This window comes from Sphaerodactylus townsendi, linkage group LG03, assembly GCF_021028975.2.
Source record: "Sphaerodactylus townsendi isolate TG3544 linkage group LG03, MPM_Stown_v2.3, whole genome shotgun sequence".
Taxonomy (NCBI): Eukaryota; Metazoa; Chordata; class Lepidosauria; order Squamata; family Sphaerodactylidae; genus Sphaerodactylus; species Sphaerodactylus townsendi.
This window is the reverse complement of record NC_059427.1, coordinates 41,016,748-41,030,823: the sequence shown is the minus strand read 5'-3', so window position 1 is coordinate 41,030,823 and position 14,076 is coordinate 41,016,748. Positions and strand designations below refer to the sequence as shown.

The window sequence follows — 14,076 nt, the reverse complement described above, 5'->3', positions numbered from 1 at the left end:
TGTTTTTTGAAGATTCACCTCCATCTTGTTGATTTGCCTGTTGTACTGTGTTTTTCTTGTGTGTACAGCTCATTCCGCACATGCAGAATAATGCACTTTCAAACTGCTTTCAGTGCTCTTTGAAGCTGTGCGGAATGGCAAAATCCACTTGCAAACAGTTGTGAAAGTGGTTTGAAAACGCATTATTTTGCATGTGCGGAAGTGGCCTTAGTGTGTATGGTTTGCTTGGTTGTTGTTGCTGTTTTTTGGTATTGTAAACCAATTTGAGTCCCCATGAGGGGAAAAGCAGGATATAAATAAACAAGCAAATGAACAAATAAATAAAATACTTCCTTCAAATTCTCTTTCTAGGTTACCAAACTATATCAATATATGACAGAAGTGGAGGGAGGAACCATTGAATGAACTTGTTTGAGCATACTGAACATGTACATTTTGATACCACTGATGTTAGCGCATATTTTTAAAGTACCATCAGCAAAGCACCAACAAATACAACTCTTAACATTTTCAAAATGTGGCATCAAATAGCTGACAGCAAGAGGATTGCCTCTTTTATTTGAAGAAAGGAAGGCAAATTTGAATCTCATCTTCATTCCCTTCTTTTTATTTCCCACTGTTCATGGAGGCAGATAACTTAGTTTAAAACAGTAACACTACGAGAGCCAGATTTTAATCTCCAGGGCACACACTGTGATGGAACATTTCACAGAGAATGGCTGCAAGTAAGTGACAAGTTTGATTTTCCATATCAAATATGTTGGAGCGCTCCTTCCCTTGGATGTGAACTTTTGACCTGCTAAAAACAACGTGAAAAGACAATGCCAGCATTGCAGTTTTATCCCAATAAAGATGTACTATTTCCCACTTTTTAAAAAAGAGAAGTTACCACTGTTTTTGATTCCCATCTGAGCTATATTTGACAAGTTATTTTCACACTGACAGTTTTGGAATGAATATTTTGGTTGAATCTCGGAGGCCGTTTTCTAAGTTGATGTTTGCAAAACAAATGGTAATTTCAAATTTTAATGGCAGCCAAATAAAATTATTCAAGAGACAGGCCACTAGAAATCATGCACTGATATTGGGGAAAATACCACTAAGGATAACACTACAACTGATTTTGTAAAATAAAGCAACTACTATTAGTTCATAAACGTTTTGAAACTCACTTAGACATTTAATAGTTGTAATCTACACAATGCGACAAAGTCTTTTATTTAGTTTATAAAACTGATTAACTGATTATAAAACTGATTAAAACTAAAATTTAAAAACCTACTTTTTTAGAAATAATTTTTGTTGATATTCTAATGATGCTTGTACAGTTGGCTTGATTAGAAGCACTAAGCACTTTAAGAAAAGTGAAAAGGAATGTTTTAAAATAATGTTTTAAAAACCCTCAAAAACAAAATGGAAATGACTGTGATTGTTTAAGAATTGGCTAAATAGCTTAATGCATCAGGGACTAAATATCAAACAGGTAGTCACAGTTGTACCAGCTGAAATTGCTGAAGTATCAGGGGGATGGGGTGTAGTTGAGCCCAGAAGTTAAAGTATAGAAGAAGATTTGACCTGGCCAGAAGGAAGAAAATACTCCACACAGATAATCAATGGAAAAAGGCTACAGATTCCCCATGCATTTTGAAATATAGTTGAAAAGTCCAGGAATTCTGTGGGATTTGTCAACTAAGGAGACAAGGATATAGGTACCCCAATTATCACAGACCGATTCAGTAGGACAATTGAACTGCTTATTAATTTTATTTCCCTCTTGTGCGGATCAAAGTTTAGGTTCTTTTATCCATTGGACATTCAAGGCAGCGGTTCAAGACAGAATGCAGTGCCTCAAATGTCTCTCCTCTGCTAGAGGACAATGGAAGTTTCACGAAGGAAGTTTTGGTTGGGAGGGGGGCTCCTATTACTCAACGGTGCTATTATTTCTGCATTCTTGTCTCAGACCCCTTCCGCACATGCAGAATAATGCACTTTCAATCCATTTTCAATGTACTTTGAATCTGGATTTTACTGTGCAGAATAGAAAAATCCACCTGTAAACAATTGTGAAAGTGGATTGAAAGTGAATTATTCTGCATGTGCGGAAAGGGCCTCGGACTCATTTAGGGTGTGGTTACTGTTACTACTACTCTTCATTCCTTATGCACAACAGTTCCGGTTTCTTTTGCCTCTGCCAATGTTTCTGCTTCAGCTGTCAACCTTGTTGACCTTAAACAGGCGATAACACTCTTGAAGACAATTCCCATGACAGTTCTTCAAGTCTCAGCAATAGCCACAAGGCTCAACCCATCAAAGTACCTCTGACAATGCCAGTTAATTTGGGAGTTAGAGAGAGAGAGAGAGAGAGAGAGAGAGAGAGAGAGAGAGAGAGAGAGAATTATGAAGAAATGACCATAAGCATGCATGTGATCATAAGTGAGAGCAAAATAATCAGAAGGGGAAAGAAAGCACTGAACAGAGAAATCAGAAGAAGAACCAGTATGAATGTTATAGCACACAGAATAAGAGAAGGAACACAGGAAGAAAAAGCTGGGCCTGATTTACATGATACAGCTTACCATGTTCCAAGCTGGTAATGTGATGAATGGCATGAATACTTGCCGCAAGTGTTGCTTGCTGCTAATATTAATCTGCATTGATAAGTGTTATAATCTGCATTGATAATTTTAATGACAATGTGGTTTTTCCTCTCTCCTATCTTTTAGACCTCTGAAGATTTTTTTTAAAAAATCACAAGTCATTGGTAGATTTCTAAAAGAAGTTGTGAAAGCACCAGTAGTTATGGGTGCACCAATATGATTTTAGAATAACATAGACTTATCAGTTTGAAGTGAGCAACAAGCTTCATTCCATAATTGGTAGCTGACACTTTTATGCCGATGGATGGAAGAGAGAAGAAATAAAATCAGTAGTCCAGTTCTGCCATTTGGGCAGTATGTCTATTGTCACAATAACATTTGGCTGGTCTTCATCCTTTTCCACCCAGAACTTCAGTTTGTACGTAGGACTAGTTCTGGTGAGAAGCACAAACCACATTCAAAAAGTACTTATGAAACGATTAGTCAGATGTCAGCTTGGAGGGAAATTTTGAAGTTGTGTGCCAAGTTCTGATTGGACCAGGAAGAAAACTCCAAAAGGGGAGAATCTGGGAAACTTGGGGATACAGCTGCTTATCAGTTCCCCAGCAAATTTTTGGGCAAGGGCATGGAATGCTGCCCTCAGCTTCTTCACATGATGAAGTCTTCTCCATGTTTGATAGGTCTTTCTGCAGCATCTAAGAGCTGGGAGCAGCTTTCTCAATCTCCTCTTTATCAAAGAGGCATCAGCAGTCAGACCCATAATACCACACAATAAACCTGAGAGCTAGTGTGGTGCTGAGGTTAGGGTATAGGAGACCCAGGCTCAAATATTTTCTTTGCCACAAGAAACTTGCTGGGTGATCTTAGGCCAGTTGCATATTCTCAGCCTAACCTATCTCACAGGGTTGTCGTGAGGTTAAAATTGAGGAGAGAAGAGCAATATAAGCCACTATGGACCCCACTGGGGATAAAGGTTGGATATAAACAAAATAAATATATAGACAGAACCAATTAGAGTTTGCCTGTTGTGGCCTGTGCATTGAAGAGCGAGAGAGAATAATATTGTGTATAGCACCAAAGAAAGCAAATAGATGATAGAAAAATTAAGGAAGGCATAGAAAGTTGAACAAGGAAGTAAAATTTAAAGTAAACTTTAACAGTTTTGGTTACCCTTTTCTCATATTTTGCGCAGTTCTGGTTGCTTCAAATCAAAATGGGTATACTAGAACCAGGAAAAGATGCCAGTGAAATCACAATATTAAGTCTGCTCCAAAACTTTCCCAGTATATCTGACAAACCACTAATAGAAAAGTCAAATGTGGATTAGGTAGCCCTTGATCTGAGCTGGTGCGGCAATTCTTCATCACAGTGGTTCTGAATAAAATCTAATCTAATCTCCAATACAATCATCATGAATAAGGATTCAGATCCAACAGAGTTCAGAACACACCAAGAACCCAGCATTCTGAAATGACAAGTGCTAAAACAGAAGTCCCAAATCCTTCTAACTTCAACATCTTGAAGCAAGGCATTTTCCTCCTAAGTAGAACTAGAATAAAATCATTTTTATCTTCATTAAATGAAACCTAAGTGTCTATATTTACTAGCCAACAAGCCAGGCTAATGTCAAAGATTAAAATTCTGATGAGCAACTTCCAGCTTACCTTGTATACTTCAAAGGAAAACCAATCTATTAAAATATGTTCTACCTATAGCCAGTGCTCCTGTAAGCATACAGACACACACAGATATCCCTACTTGTACATGGAAAGGAGACTGAAAATAACTTCTGTGTTGCATAGAGAAATTTGGCAGTCATGGATAGTTTGGAACCTGAAAAATTAGCATGGCAAGTTTTCCTGAGACACAAGGAGATGGGAAGAAGAAGCAGAAGAAGAGGAAGAGGAGGAGGAGTTTGGATTTATATCCCACCTTTCTCTCCTGTAAGGAGACTCAAGTGGCTTACAAGCTCCTTTCTCTTCCTCTCCCCAAAACAGACACCTTGTGATGTAGGTGGGCCCGAGAGAATTCCGAAGAACTGTGACAAGCCCAAAGTCTTCCAGCAGGAATGTAGGAGCACAGAACACATCTGGTTCACCAGATAAGCCTCTGCCACTCAGATTGAGGAGTGGGGAATCAAACCCGGTCTCCAGATTAGAATTCACCTGCTCTTAACCACTACACCATGTCTTGGAGAGGACTATCAAACTGAATTAATGCAGCAGAAATGGGAAGAATATTCACATTTTCTTCTTGTCCCCAAACTAGGGCTGCCCCAGCTGACAAACTCACCCTTCAAGTTCATTTTAGGTCTGCTGTCATTGTAAAAACACATGAGAAAGGCTATAACTTTGGAGGGGGCGGCGCCCCAAAACTGGGCAACTGCAAAGGAGACAACAAAGGAGAGAAAGGCAAGGAGGAGGAGACAGCAAGTCCCTCCTGCTCTGGTTTGCACACACCTTCTTTCCTTGCCCTGAAGTGCTAGCTATAAAGGAGGACAACATGCTAAGGGGGATTAGCAGAAACTGCTGCCTCAATGTAGTATGCAGTATACTACATTGCAGTATACTAGGTTTGTTACTGCAGACCTTGTCATTTAGATACTCCATTAGGTTTGCTAATTCTAGAGGCACAGCCTTTGCAGCAAAATGAAGAACCTTGTCATACCCTTAAGATTAATACAATTTTATTCTTCAGATACTTCTTCCTCACTATGTAGGGGTACTAAAAAGTAAACAGACAGAAGATCCGTGGGGAATGAAATGCAGGATGCACACAATAAAATCGAACTGTGTAAACTTCAAACACAATTAAGAAAAACAGTGACACCACTCAACAGTTATGCATTAGTAAACAGCTGTACTAGCAGGGCATTTCTTGGTTTCACTATGGCTGTGTGTGCACTTGCGGTCTGCTCTGCAGTGAGAGTACGTTACCTTTGGGTCAGATTCTTGATTGCTCACACATTTTCCCCACTCCTGAACTCACCATGCAGAAGAAGAAAAAATCCCCACTTTCAGAAACTGTGACTTTTCCCCTGCCCTCGCAGGGAAAATGAAGGAGATGGCATCTGTTATTCTCTCTTTGGGTTTTCTCACTCCTCCCCACCTTCCCCTGCCCTAATTCAACCATTTGAGATTGATTGGAATGGCTTCTTTTATCTTTTGTTTCCAGTCTATAGGTCTATCAATGGAGCAAAGGACTGTGCTAGCAAAGTAATGCTGGATAGAAGTCATGAAATAAACGAACAAAAAAGGGGACAGGCAATGTAAACAAGAAAGTGATGGGTGAGCAGAAGTTCCACCCTTACATTATAGAGCAATCTGAAGGGTTTTTAAAAAACACGTTACCAATCTACTCTTAATACAGCGAAACAATGCTAGACCAGAGATGGGAAAGGAAAAAAAAGGCACCAAAAGGGGGGCTGCAAGGAAGCAAGCAAGGAAGCGGGGAAACAAAATGGCAGATCATCTGGTTTCAGGAGATTTTGCAGTGGGAGACTTCCCTTTTGAACAGAAAAGTGCACAGAAACCCCACTGAGAAACACACAGCCATGCCTAAAACAGTAAATGCACATAAGAACACTAAGGCTCATTCCGCACATGCAGAATAATGCTCTTTCAAACTGGTTTCAGTGCTCTTTGAAGCTGTGCGGAATAGCAAAATCCACTTGCAAACAGTTGTGAAAGTGGTTTGAAAACGCATTATTTTGCGTGTGCGGAAGGGGCCTCAGATAGTTAACACCTGTAATGAATTGGAACGCCCAAGTCCCTATTCAAGCCAGAGGGACAGGAAGTGTGAAACCTTATGATTTGATAATACATTTAACAAGGGACCTATATAATATGTTAGGGTTTACATTCACATTATGGTTGAATCCAATGGCTCATGAGAAGATTCACATGGAAAGGGTCTGGTGTGAGATGGCTCAGGGATGGTTCCATCTACCTATTTTACAGATTTCATCACAGCAGCCCAAACACCTTAACTTAGCCTTGTTCACCAGATCTTGGGAGCTAAGTAGGATCACAGTCACGGTTAGTAATTAGATGAGAGATCAACAAGGAATACTGGGGCTGCTGTGCTGTGGAAGTCAACAACAAACCATCTCTTCTTGCCTCTTGCCTGGAACCCACCTGCAACCCAATAGCATGTACTTTACCCCTAAAGGTATCAGCAGAAAAAATGCTTGTGTGGAGGAGTGCGAATTCAAGCTCTCCACAATCCAGAAACTAATGAACATTTTGTTCATTTTATTTATACTATTTATATCATGCCTTTCTGCCCAAAACAGAGCTGTCCTGTTTCCTTGATATTCCTGCTTTAAAGAACAGATCCTTGATAACCTTCCTAATGCCCTGGACTGGTTCTTTTCTTTGTTTCTAATATGTTCCTGTTGATCCTACACAAGGTGATTTGTTTTTATATACAGAAAGAAATTAGTGGTATGTATCAGAAGCGGGTGGTAAAAATCCTTACTAATACAGAAACATGAAGATATATTCATAATTATGCCTTTCAATACAGATTAGAACAAGACTTTAGTCAAAGGCAAAAAACGGAAGAGAGGAGATCTACGTAAGCTGCTTTGGGTCCCCATTTGGGAAAAATGCAATAAATAAAGTTAAAATAAAAAATAAACCTTGCTTTCCTGTAGCTTATAAAGTGGATACTGAAGAAAAAAGAGAGTCTTGATCTTGCATGAAGCAGTTATGAATGACAAAAGTTAATCAGAAATTAAAATTCTAGTAATGAAGGAAGCAAATGACTGGATAAATAAAACATGGGCATAAACAAACACAATTAATCCAACAGCACACAGTTTGCAGCCAGATGTAGAAGAAGGACATCAATTGCTTTACAACTCACTTTTTACATATTGCCAAACTGATCTCTTTCCTATAACATACATTTTCATTTCTCCCTTACTTTGCAGCCGCAATCAATATGTCTGCCTCAGAGGTTTTTATTTTATATAAAATTACACTGGCAGAGCATAAAATTACACTGGCAAAGCAGGCCTATTTGCAAGGCAAAATTTAAGTAGAAAAATCAACATTGACAACGCAACAAAGCATTTACCGCATTTTGGCCTCAGCTATAATGAAAAACAGGTGAGTAAATAATCTGGATACCGTAAAACGTCAGCTGGCCTCTGGCCACATTCCTGCCTCTCACATTTTCAGCCACACACTCGTATAGGCCAGCATCTTCCTGCTGAAAGTTTGGGATTTCAAGAATACTGCTTGATTTGTGCCTTCGGGCTTTTCTGGGAATTTGTTTTCCATCTGCTCTCTTCCAGCTGATTGTAGGAACTGGGCTGTTTATCAACAACAATGACAACAACAAAAGGGAAAACAATCTGATAAAGGGAACATTCTTTTAGATGGATTTTACCAAGGCACACAACAGATATATACTGATAGATATAAACATAATTCCACATGCACTCTCCTTTCTTCAAACACATCATGAAGGTCAGGTGGAGATTCGGGGGTGGAGGGGCAGGGGGAAGCCAGCAATATAAAGCTGGAGCCAGTCAGACTCAGCACTCAGTTCATCCTCTGTCTGAAGCCTGCAGTTTAAAGGTCAATTCAGCCAAGCCAGTTGAATGTGGGCTGGGTACAGCATTGAACTGTGTGCCTGCTCCCAAGCTCCACATGGAGTTTTGGGGGCGGGGTACCGTTATTCCCACCCTACCTTGCCCCACTCTAGATATACCATGGAGGCGGGGGGAAACAAGTCACAACTTTTGTAAAGTTTCCCAGCCTAATTGTCTAAAACAGAACCAGGTAAATAGATATTAGCCAAACAGATGTAACAAAACCCAGAATTCTGTTTCTTGGCAGGAGTCTTGTTTCTTTAGGTAAAGTTAAAATTGGTTCCTCTGTGTAAGCATCCATTACTGACCCATGGAGTGATGTCACATTACAATGTTTACTAGGCAGACTATGTTTACAAGGTGGTTTGCCATTGCCTTCTCCAGTTGTCTACACTTTACCCCCCCCCCCCAAGATGGGTATTCATTTTACTGACCTCAAGAGGATGAAAGGTGGAGTCAACCTTGACTTACCACCTGAAACCGACTTTTGCCAGGATCAAACTCAGGTCATGAGCAGACCTTTGACTGTAGTACTGCAGCTTACAACCCTGTGCCACGGCCCTTTTTCATTTCCATATATTACTTGTTTCTCTACATTACTCAGAAATTTATGACATTAATGTCAGGTTGTCATGTTTGGGAGGGAGGAATTCTCTGGGAGTGCTTTCGCTTTTGCAGGTGCCTGATTATCTCCTGGTTCTGTCCCTGAGGTTTGCGGCTGGGAAGAGCCTCCAGGCTGGACTAACCCTGTTGTTCCCATCTCGGGGTGGGGATCGTGCTATTCATATTAACAACTGTTCTGGCACTCTTTCACCAGAACTGTCTTTTGCATCTGCTGCATCTCCAGAACTGTCTTTCTACTGTTCCTGACCTGCCTTCAATAAAATCCTTTGAACCTCACAAGCGTTCTGTTGCCTGAACAGGAGATTGGCGCATTATGGAGACACATTTTCTAGGATAAATAGTCTTGAAACTCATAATCTGCATCTTTAATTAACAGTGAATGCAAATCTTCTAGTGGTCCCTGGCCCCAAGGCCCTGGCCACAGCCTGGTGGAACACTGTGTCTGAGGAGTCCTGCAAGACTGCAGGGCCTGTAAGATGGAGCTGTTCCACTAGGCCATAGGTGTCAAACTCAGGCCCTCCAGGTGTTCATGGCCTACAATTCCCAGCAGCCCCTGCTAGCATGGCCCATTGGCCCTGCTGGTATGGGCTGATGGGAACTGCAGTTCATGAACACCTGGAGGGCCTGAGTTTGACACCTGTGCACTAGGCATATGGTTGAGGCAGCTAGTTAACATCTGGAGGCTTCCTCTGTTGACTTTTTCCAACTTTTCCAACTCTTAAGTGAACTGATGGCCATCTCTGTGTTAACAGTGTTATTATCATCCTGACCATGACGCCTTAATGTGTAGGCTCCAAAACAATGTTTTGGAATTAGTTGCCGCTTGATAATTCTGTATCTATCAAGGAGATATTTTGATGTTTTAAATGTTTTATTGTTTTTTAAATGTTGGATGTCGTCCCAACTCTGAAAGGAGAAGGGCGGGATATTGAATCTAATTAACAACAACATCAGTTTCCAAATCTGGGCTTTTTTAGTTATTGCCAGTAGAATCTTCTTAGACAATGTTTGTGGAGTTTATTCACTATAGTGCCAAAGAGATAACATATTTCCTAAGGAAATTCTATGGGGCTGTGGTGTCCTGAATGAAGGAGAATGTCTTTACAATAAGAAACATGTCAACCACATACACGATTTTACACTGCGTTTCTTAATGACTTTCTAGGCCAGTCTTGTTGGTTCTTGTCTTTCTCCAACCATTTCTTTTAGAGTCAATTTAATTTTTTTTTGTTAATTAAAGCAAAAATAGTCCATAAGAAAAGGTTATATAGACTTGGCAATTCAGGCTTTAGCATACAGACAGCCTTTCCTTGATTTGAACAGTCCATTCCTTTATGGTAATGATCTATATTTCACATTTCTTCAAGCAGTAATTTAACATCAATTTATCACTGCTGTGTTTTATCCTGACATGCATCACAACGTGCAGCAAACTGTATTGATAATTTACCTTACTAAGCATACCGAATTAATAAGTAAAAGTAACAGTTAACGTAGACATTTGTCTAGCAAGTGATTATGGAAATGCGATCAGTTTACCAAATTTACACATATATGGGATTTGAACATATATTGGAAGTCAACAGCAGCAAAACTGTGAAAGATAAAAGCAACACTGATTGATTCAGATATACAGTGGAACCTCGGTTTTCGTTGGTAATGTGTCCGAAAAGAATCGATGAAAACAGAAACCGATGAAAACCGAGGCAAACTTTTCCATAGGAACCAATGTAAATTCAATTAATCCGTTCTAGGCACTCCAAAAGAACATACTAAAAACACCTTTTGGTGAATAAACACAGTGTTTAATGCTGAAAACAGTAACAAACAATAACACTAGGACCATCTTCAGGGCCAGTGGACCAATGTTGCACCAGAAAGCTGTCCAAAGAGGTCTGTTTCTGATGCCTCTTTAAGATTTGTCTGAAGTGGGGAAAGACATTGTCATTAAATGAGTTGCAGACACAGCCTGCAACAGCTTTGTCCATGTCCATTTTTTCCACAAACCCCTGCACCTTACTGCAAATCGATGAAAACCGAGGCAAATCAATGAAAACCGAGACAAATTTTTCACTGAAAAAATCAATGAAAACCAAAACAGATGAAAAACGAAGGCAATGAAAACCAAGGTTCCACTGTACTTCACATAACCTACTGTTCCTCCAAGAAACTCAGGATACGTTAGTGGAGTTCCCAACCTCCAGGTGGGGATTGAGGATCTCCAGGAATTACAATGGATCTCCAAACTACAAAGATTAGTTCCCCTGGAGAAAATGGCTGCTTTGTAAGGTGGACTACGACACCATGTCCCCCTGAGCCACACACCCCTCCCCAATCCCCCCCCTTCCCAGGCTTCACCCCCACATCCCCAGGGATTTCTCAATCTAGAGCTGCCGACTGCAGGCCTGGTTATCTCATCTTTCCCCTCACAGAAATACTGGGAGGTAAGTTAGGCTTCAGAGAATATGACTGGGCCAAGGTTACCCAGGGAGCATTTCCCCCCAGCGTGAATCTAATATTTTAACCATCATACAACAGTTATTTCTTGCAAAACTTTGCTTCACCCAAACAAGTGAAAGGCAAAAACTTACTTTCCAAGTGCAAAGCACTCCAGTTTCACAGTTGTTCCTTTTGCAGACGGAACCATTTCTGGGAACTGCACTTCTATTTTTGGCTCATATTCACCCATCACTCCTGTGAACATATAATAGATGCTAAATTAGCTTGAATTTTGCATTACATATCCTTAAGTATTCCTGAGGTAACCCTGGGCTGTTTAATACATCATTATGTGCCCAATTAATCTGTTCATTTCAAACAGGACCTCGTCTCCAACAGCCGTACACTGTGGGCTCCCTCTGCCATTTGTTGCCAGAGGAAAATTTGCTTTGCGGCTCTCAGCCATCTGCCTAAGATTGCATCTCATCATGGCTCCTTCCTTTTTCATTTTTTATATCCTTTTTGTGAAAAGGAAAGTGCTAATAAAGTACAATCAATGTCTTTTGGAGAAAGCAATACAGAGCAAACAACTGTTGTATACTTTATAGCTTTGTTTTCAGCACTAGCTATATGGGATGCCTAAGGGAAATAAAGAGATCAGAGGTTAGAATAGAAATGAATGTGATTAGTTAAATGGAAAAAATGTTTTTCTATATATGTTAAATGAACACAGAAATGATAATGAGAGATTCATATGTACTTGTATTTTACTATAATTCTATTGTATTAGAATCGAATGATATAACTGTAGTAGAATCAATGTTTGTATAATCTGTTAAAGTAAAATCATTTCAAACTGGGAAAAGGGAAATTTGATGATCTTAGAGAATGTATGTAAAAACCTGCATACCCTGGAGGTAAACTCTGTAGGTTTGGAGTAAGGTTGGTTTAAAGGTTGGTTTAGGTTTTGGGAGGAAAACTCAAAATCCTGGGAGTTAGCAATGGAAATCCTGGAAGTTAGCAGTGGGCTGACTGCAGGAAAAAATCTTTTCCAAGGACGCTTGTGAAAAGAGGGGGTCACAGGGACCATGGGAAACCAACCAGTGAAGCCAGAGGGGATTACTCCACTGCAATGTGTATTAAAGCAATGGAAAGACTTGGGATTTTCTTCTCTGAAAAAGAAAACACTTTCTAAATTGTGTAAAAAAACTGGTCCATTCCCACAATTACACTGAAACATGTACACATTGTTTCAAGACTCAAGTCTTCTTTTTATTTTTATTTGTTATCAGCTGTAAGAAAAGTAGGTTAATAGCGTAAAAGACTGAGAATCTTGTACTACAAAGGACCAGCAAGTAATCACCACAAACATTAGATTCCAATTATCTCGCTTGTTGGACTCCTTGTACCTTGGAACCTGGCCTATTTAAAAACCTTCCTTAACACTGTGGTGATGTTCTTGAAAAAAGCATGCTAAGTGAAAACAACTCTAAACAGGGAAGGATAACACTAGTACTGATTTGGTTGTGTTCACAGTAACGAACAGCTGAGATTTACCTTGGCCACCAAGGATGGGGCAGGGAGAGGGCCAGGCTCAGCGCCAGCATCCAGCCCAGCATGGGGTTAGGGTGCCCAGCTGCCAGCGCGAGTGAGTGACATGCCTGGAGGAGGCAGGGCCGCAGTCTTACATGGGTAGGCCAGGCCAACCCGCACCTCTTCTCACCTGAGAGACACAGCTTCTCTTCTCTCTCCCTTGTGTCACCTGGCAACTGTTTATCAGGCCATGTGGAGAAGTGGAAAACGGCTTTTTAGCTTAGTGCCTATAGGCAAAGGAAGGAGGCCTGAATTGAGCAAGACAGCAGCAGCATACTTGCAGCAGCGAGCGATTGGGAATTGGTGGATTGTGGCTGGTGGATTGCAACCTCCGTGCTGCCCCCACCGCCAAAGTTCATGTGGACTTCAGAGGTGGCAGCACTGAGCTGAATACCAGGCCCATCTGGGCCAAGCCCCATGTTAACTCTCTGTCATCTGGCATCTCTGAGCCCATCTGGAGTGTGGAGACACATTCAGCAGCTAAGTGAGGAGGAGAGGAGAGGGGTCCCCCCCCATTAAAAAAAATTGAAGTAAAACCAAAGTGGCCTGAAAAAAAGCCAGAAAAATTCAGCATTTTTCAGGATCTTCTTTTCAGTTCCCTTTGATTGCTGCCGTTTTCCAGCTGAAAATAAACACATAAAAGCCCAACTGTTTTATTTGAGGGTGGGTTATTTTTTGGGTTGGCTTTGGGATAAGTAAATTGAACCGGAGGCCCAGAATTTAATCATGGACCCATAATTAAATATTTACAGTTTTTCTGACAATTCTTTTCCTTGCTATATACATATTATTTTCTAGAGCAAAAATGTATTTGACTCATGTTCTGTCCCATACCATTGCTGTTATATTTGTTGTTTTTTGTTGTCTTATTAGATATGTGTTGGCCTGGGAGGTTGGGGGGTAGGGTGGACAAAAAGCAAACTGGAGACAAATATGACATTTTTCAGTTTTCAGAATATAAAAAACAAAGTTAAGAGGAAAAAGAAGAAGAAGAGTTGGATTTATATCCCCCTTCCTCTCCTGTAGGAGACTCAAAGGGGCTTACAAACTCCTTTCCCTTCCCCCCTCACAACAAACACCCTGTAAGGTAGGTGGGGCTGAGAGAGCTCAGAAAAACTGTGACTAGCCCAAGGTCACCCAGCTGGCATGCGTGGGAATGTACAGGCTAATCTGAATTTCCCAGATAAGCTTCCACAGCTCAAGCGGCAGAGTGGGAAATCA

The 14,076-nt window shown here is 40.6% G+C and overlaps 1 protein-coding gene across 6 annotated transcripts in view; it reads right to left on the bottom strand.

Annotated features, from left to right (window-relative positions):
• The window catches only part of LOC125428294 (contactin-4), a 679,975-nt gene that overhangs the window by 136,172 nt on the left and 529,727 nt on the right, over positions 1–14,076 (bottom strand). For all 6 annotated transcript variants that reach the window (XM_048488126.1, XM_048488125.1, XM_048488131.1 and 3 more), the window contains 2 exons: positions 11,415–11,517; positions 7,733–7,917 (listed from right to left, as the gene is read on the bottom strand). In XM_048488126.1, coding sequence (XP_048344083.1) covers positions 7,733–7,917; positions 11,415–11,517 — 288 coding nt within the window. The remainder of the gene's footprint in view (positions 1–7,732; positions 7,918–11,414; positions 11,518–14,076) is intronic.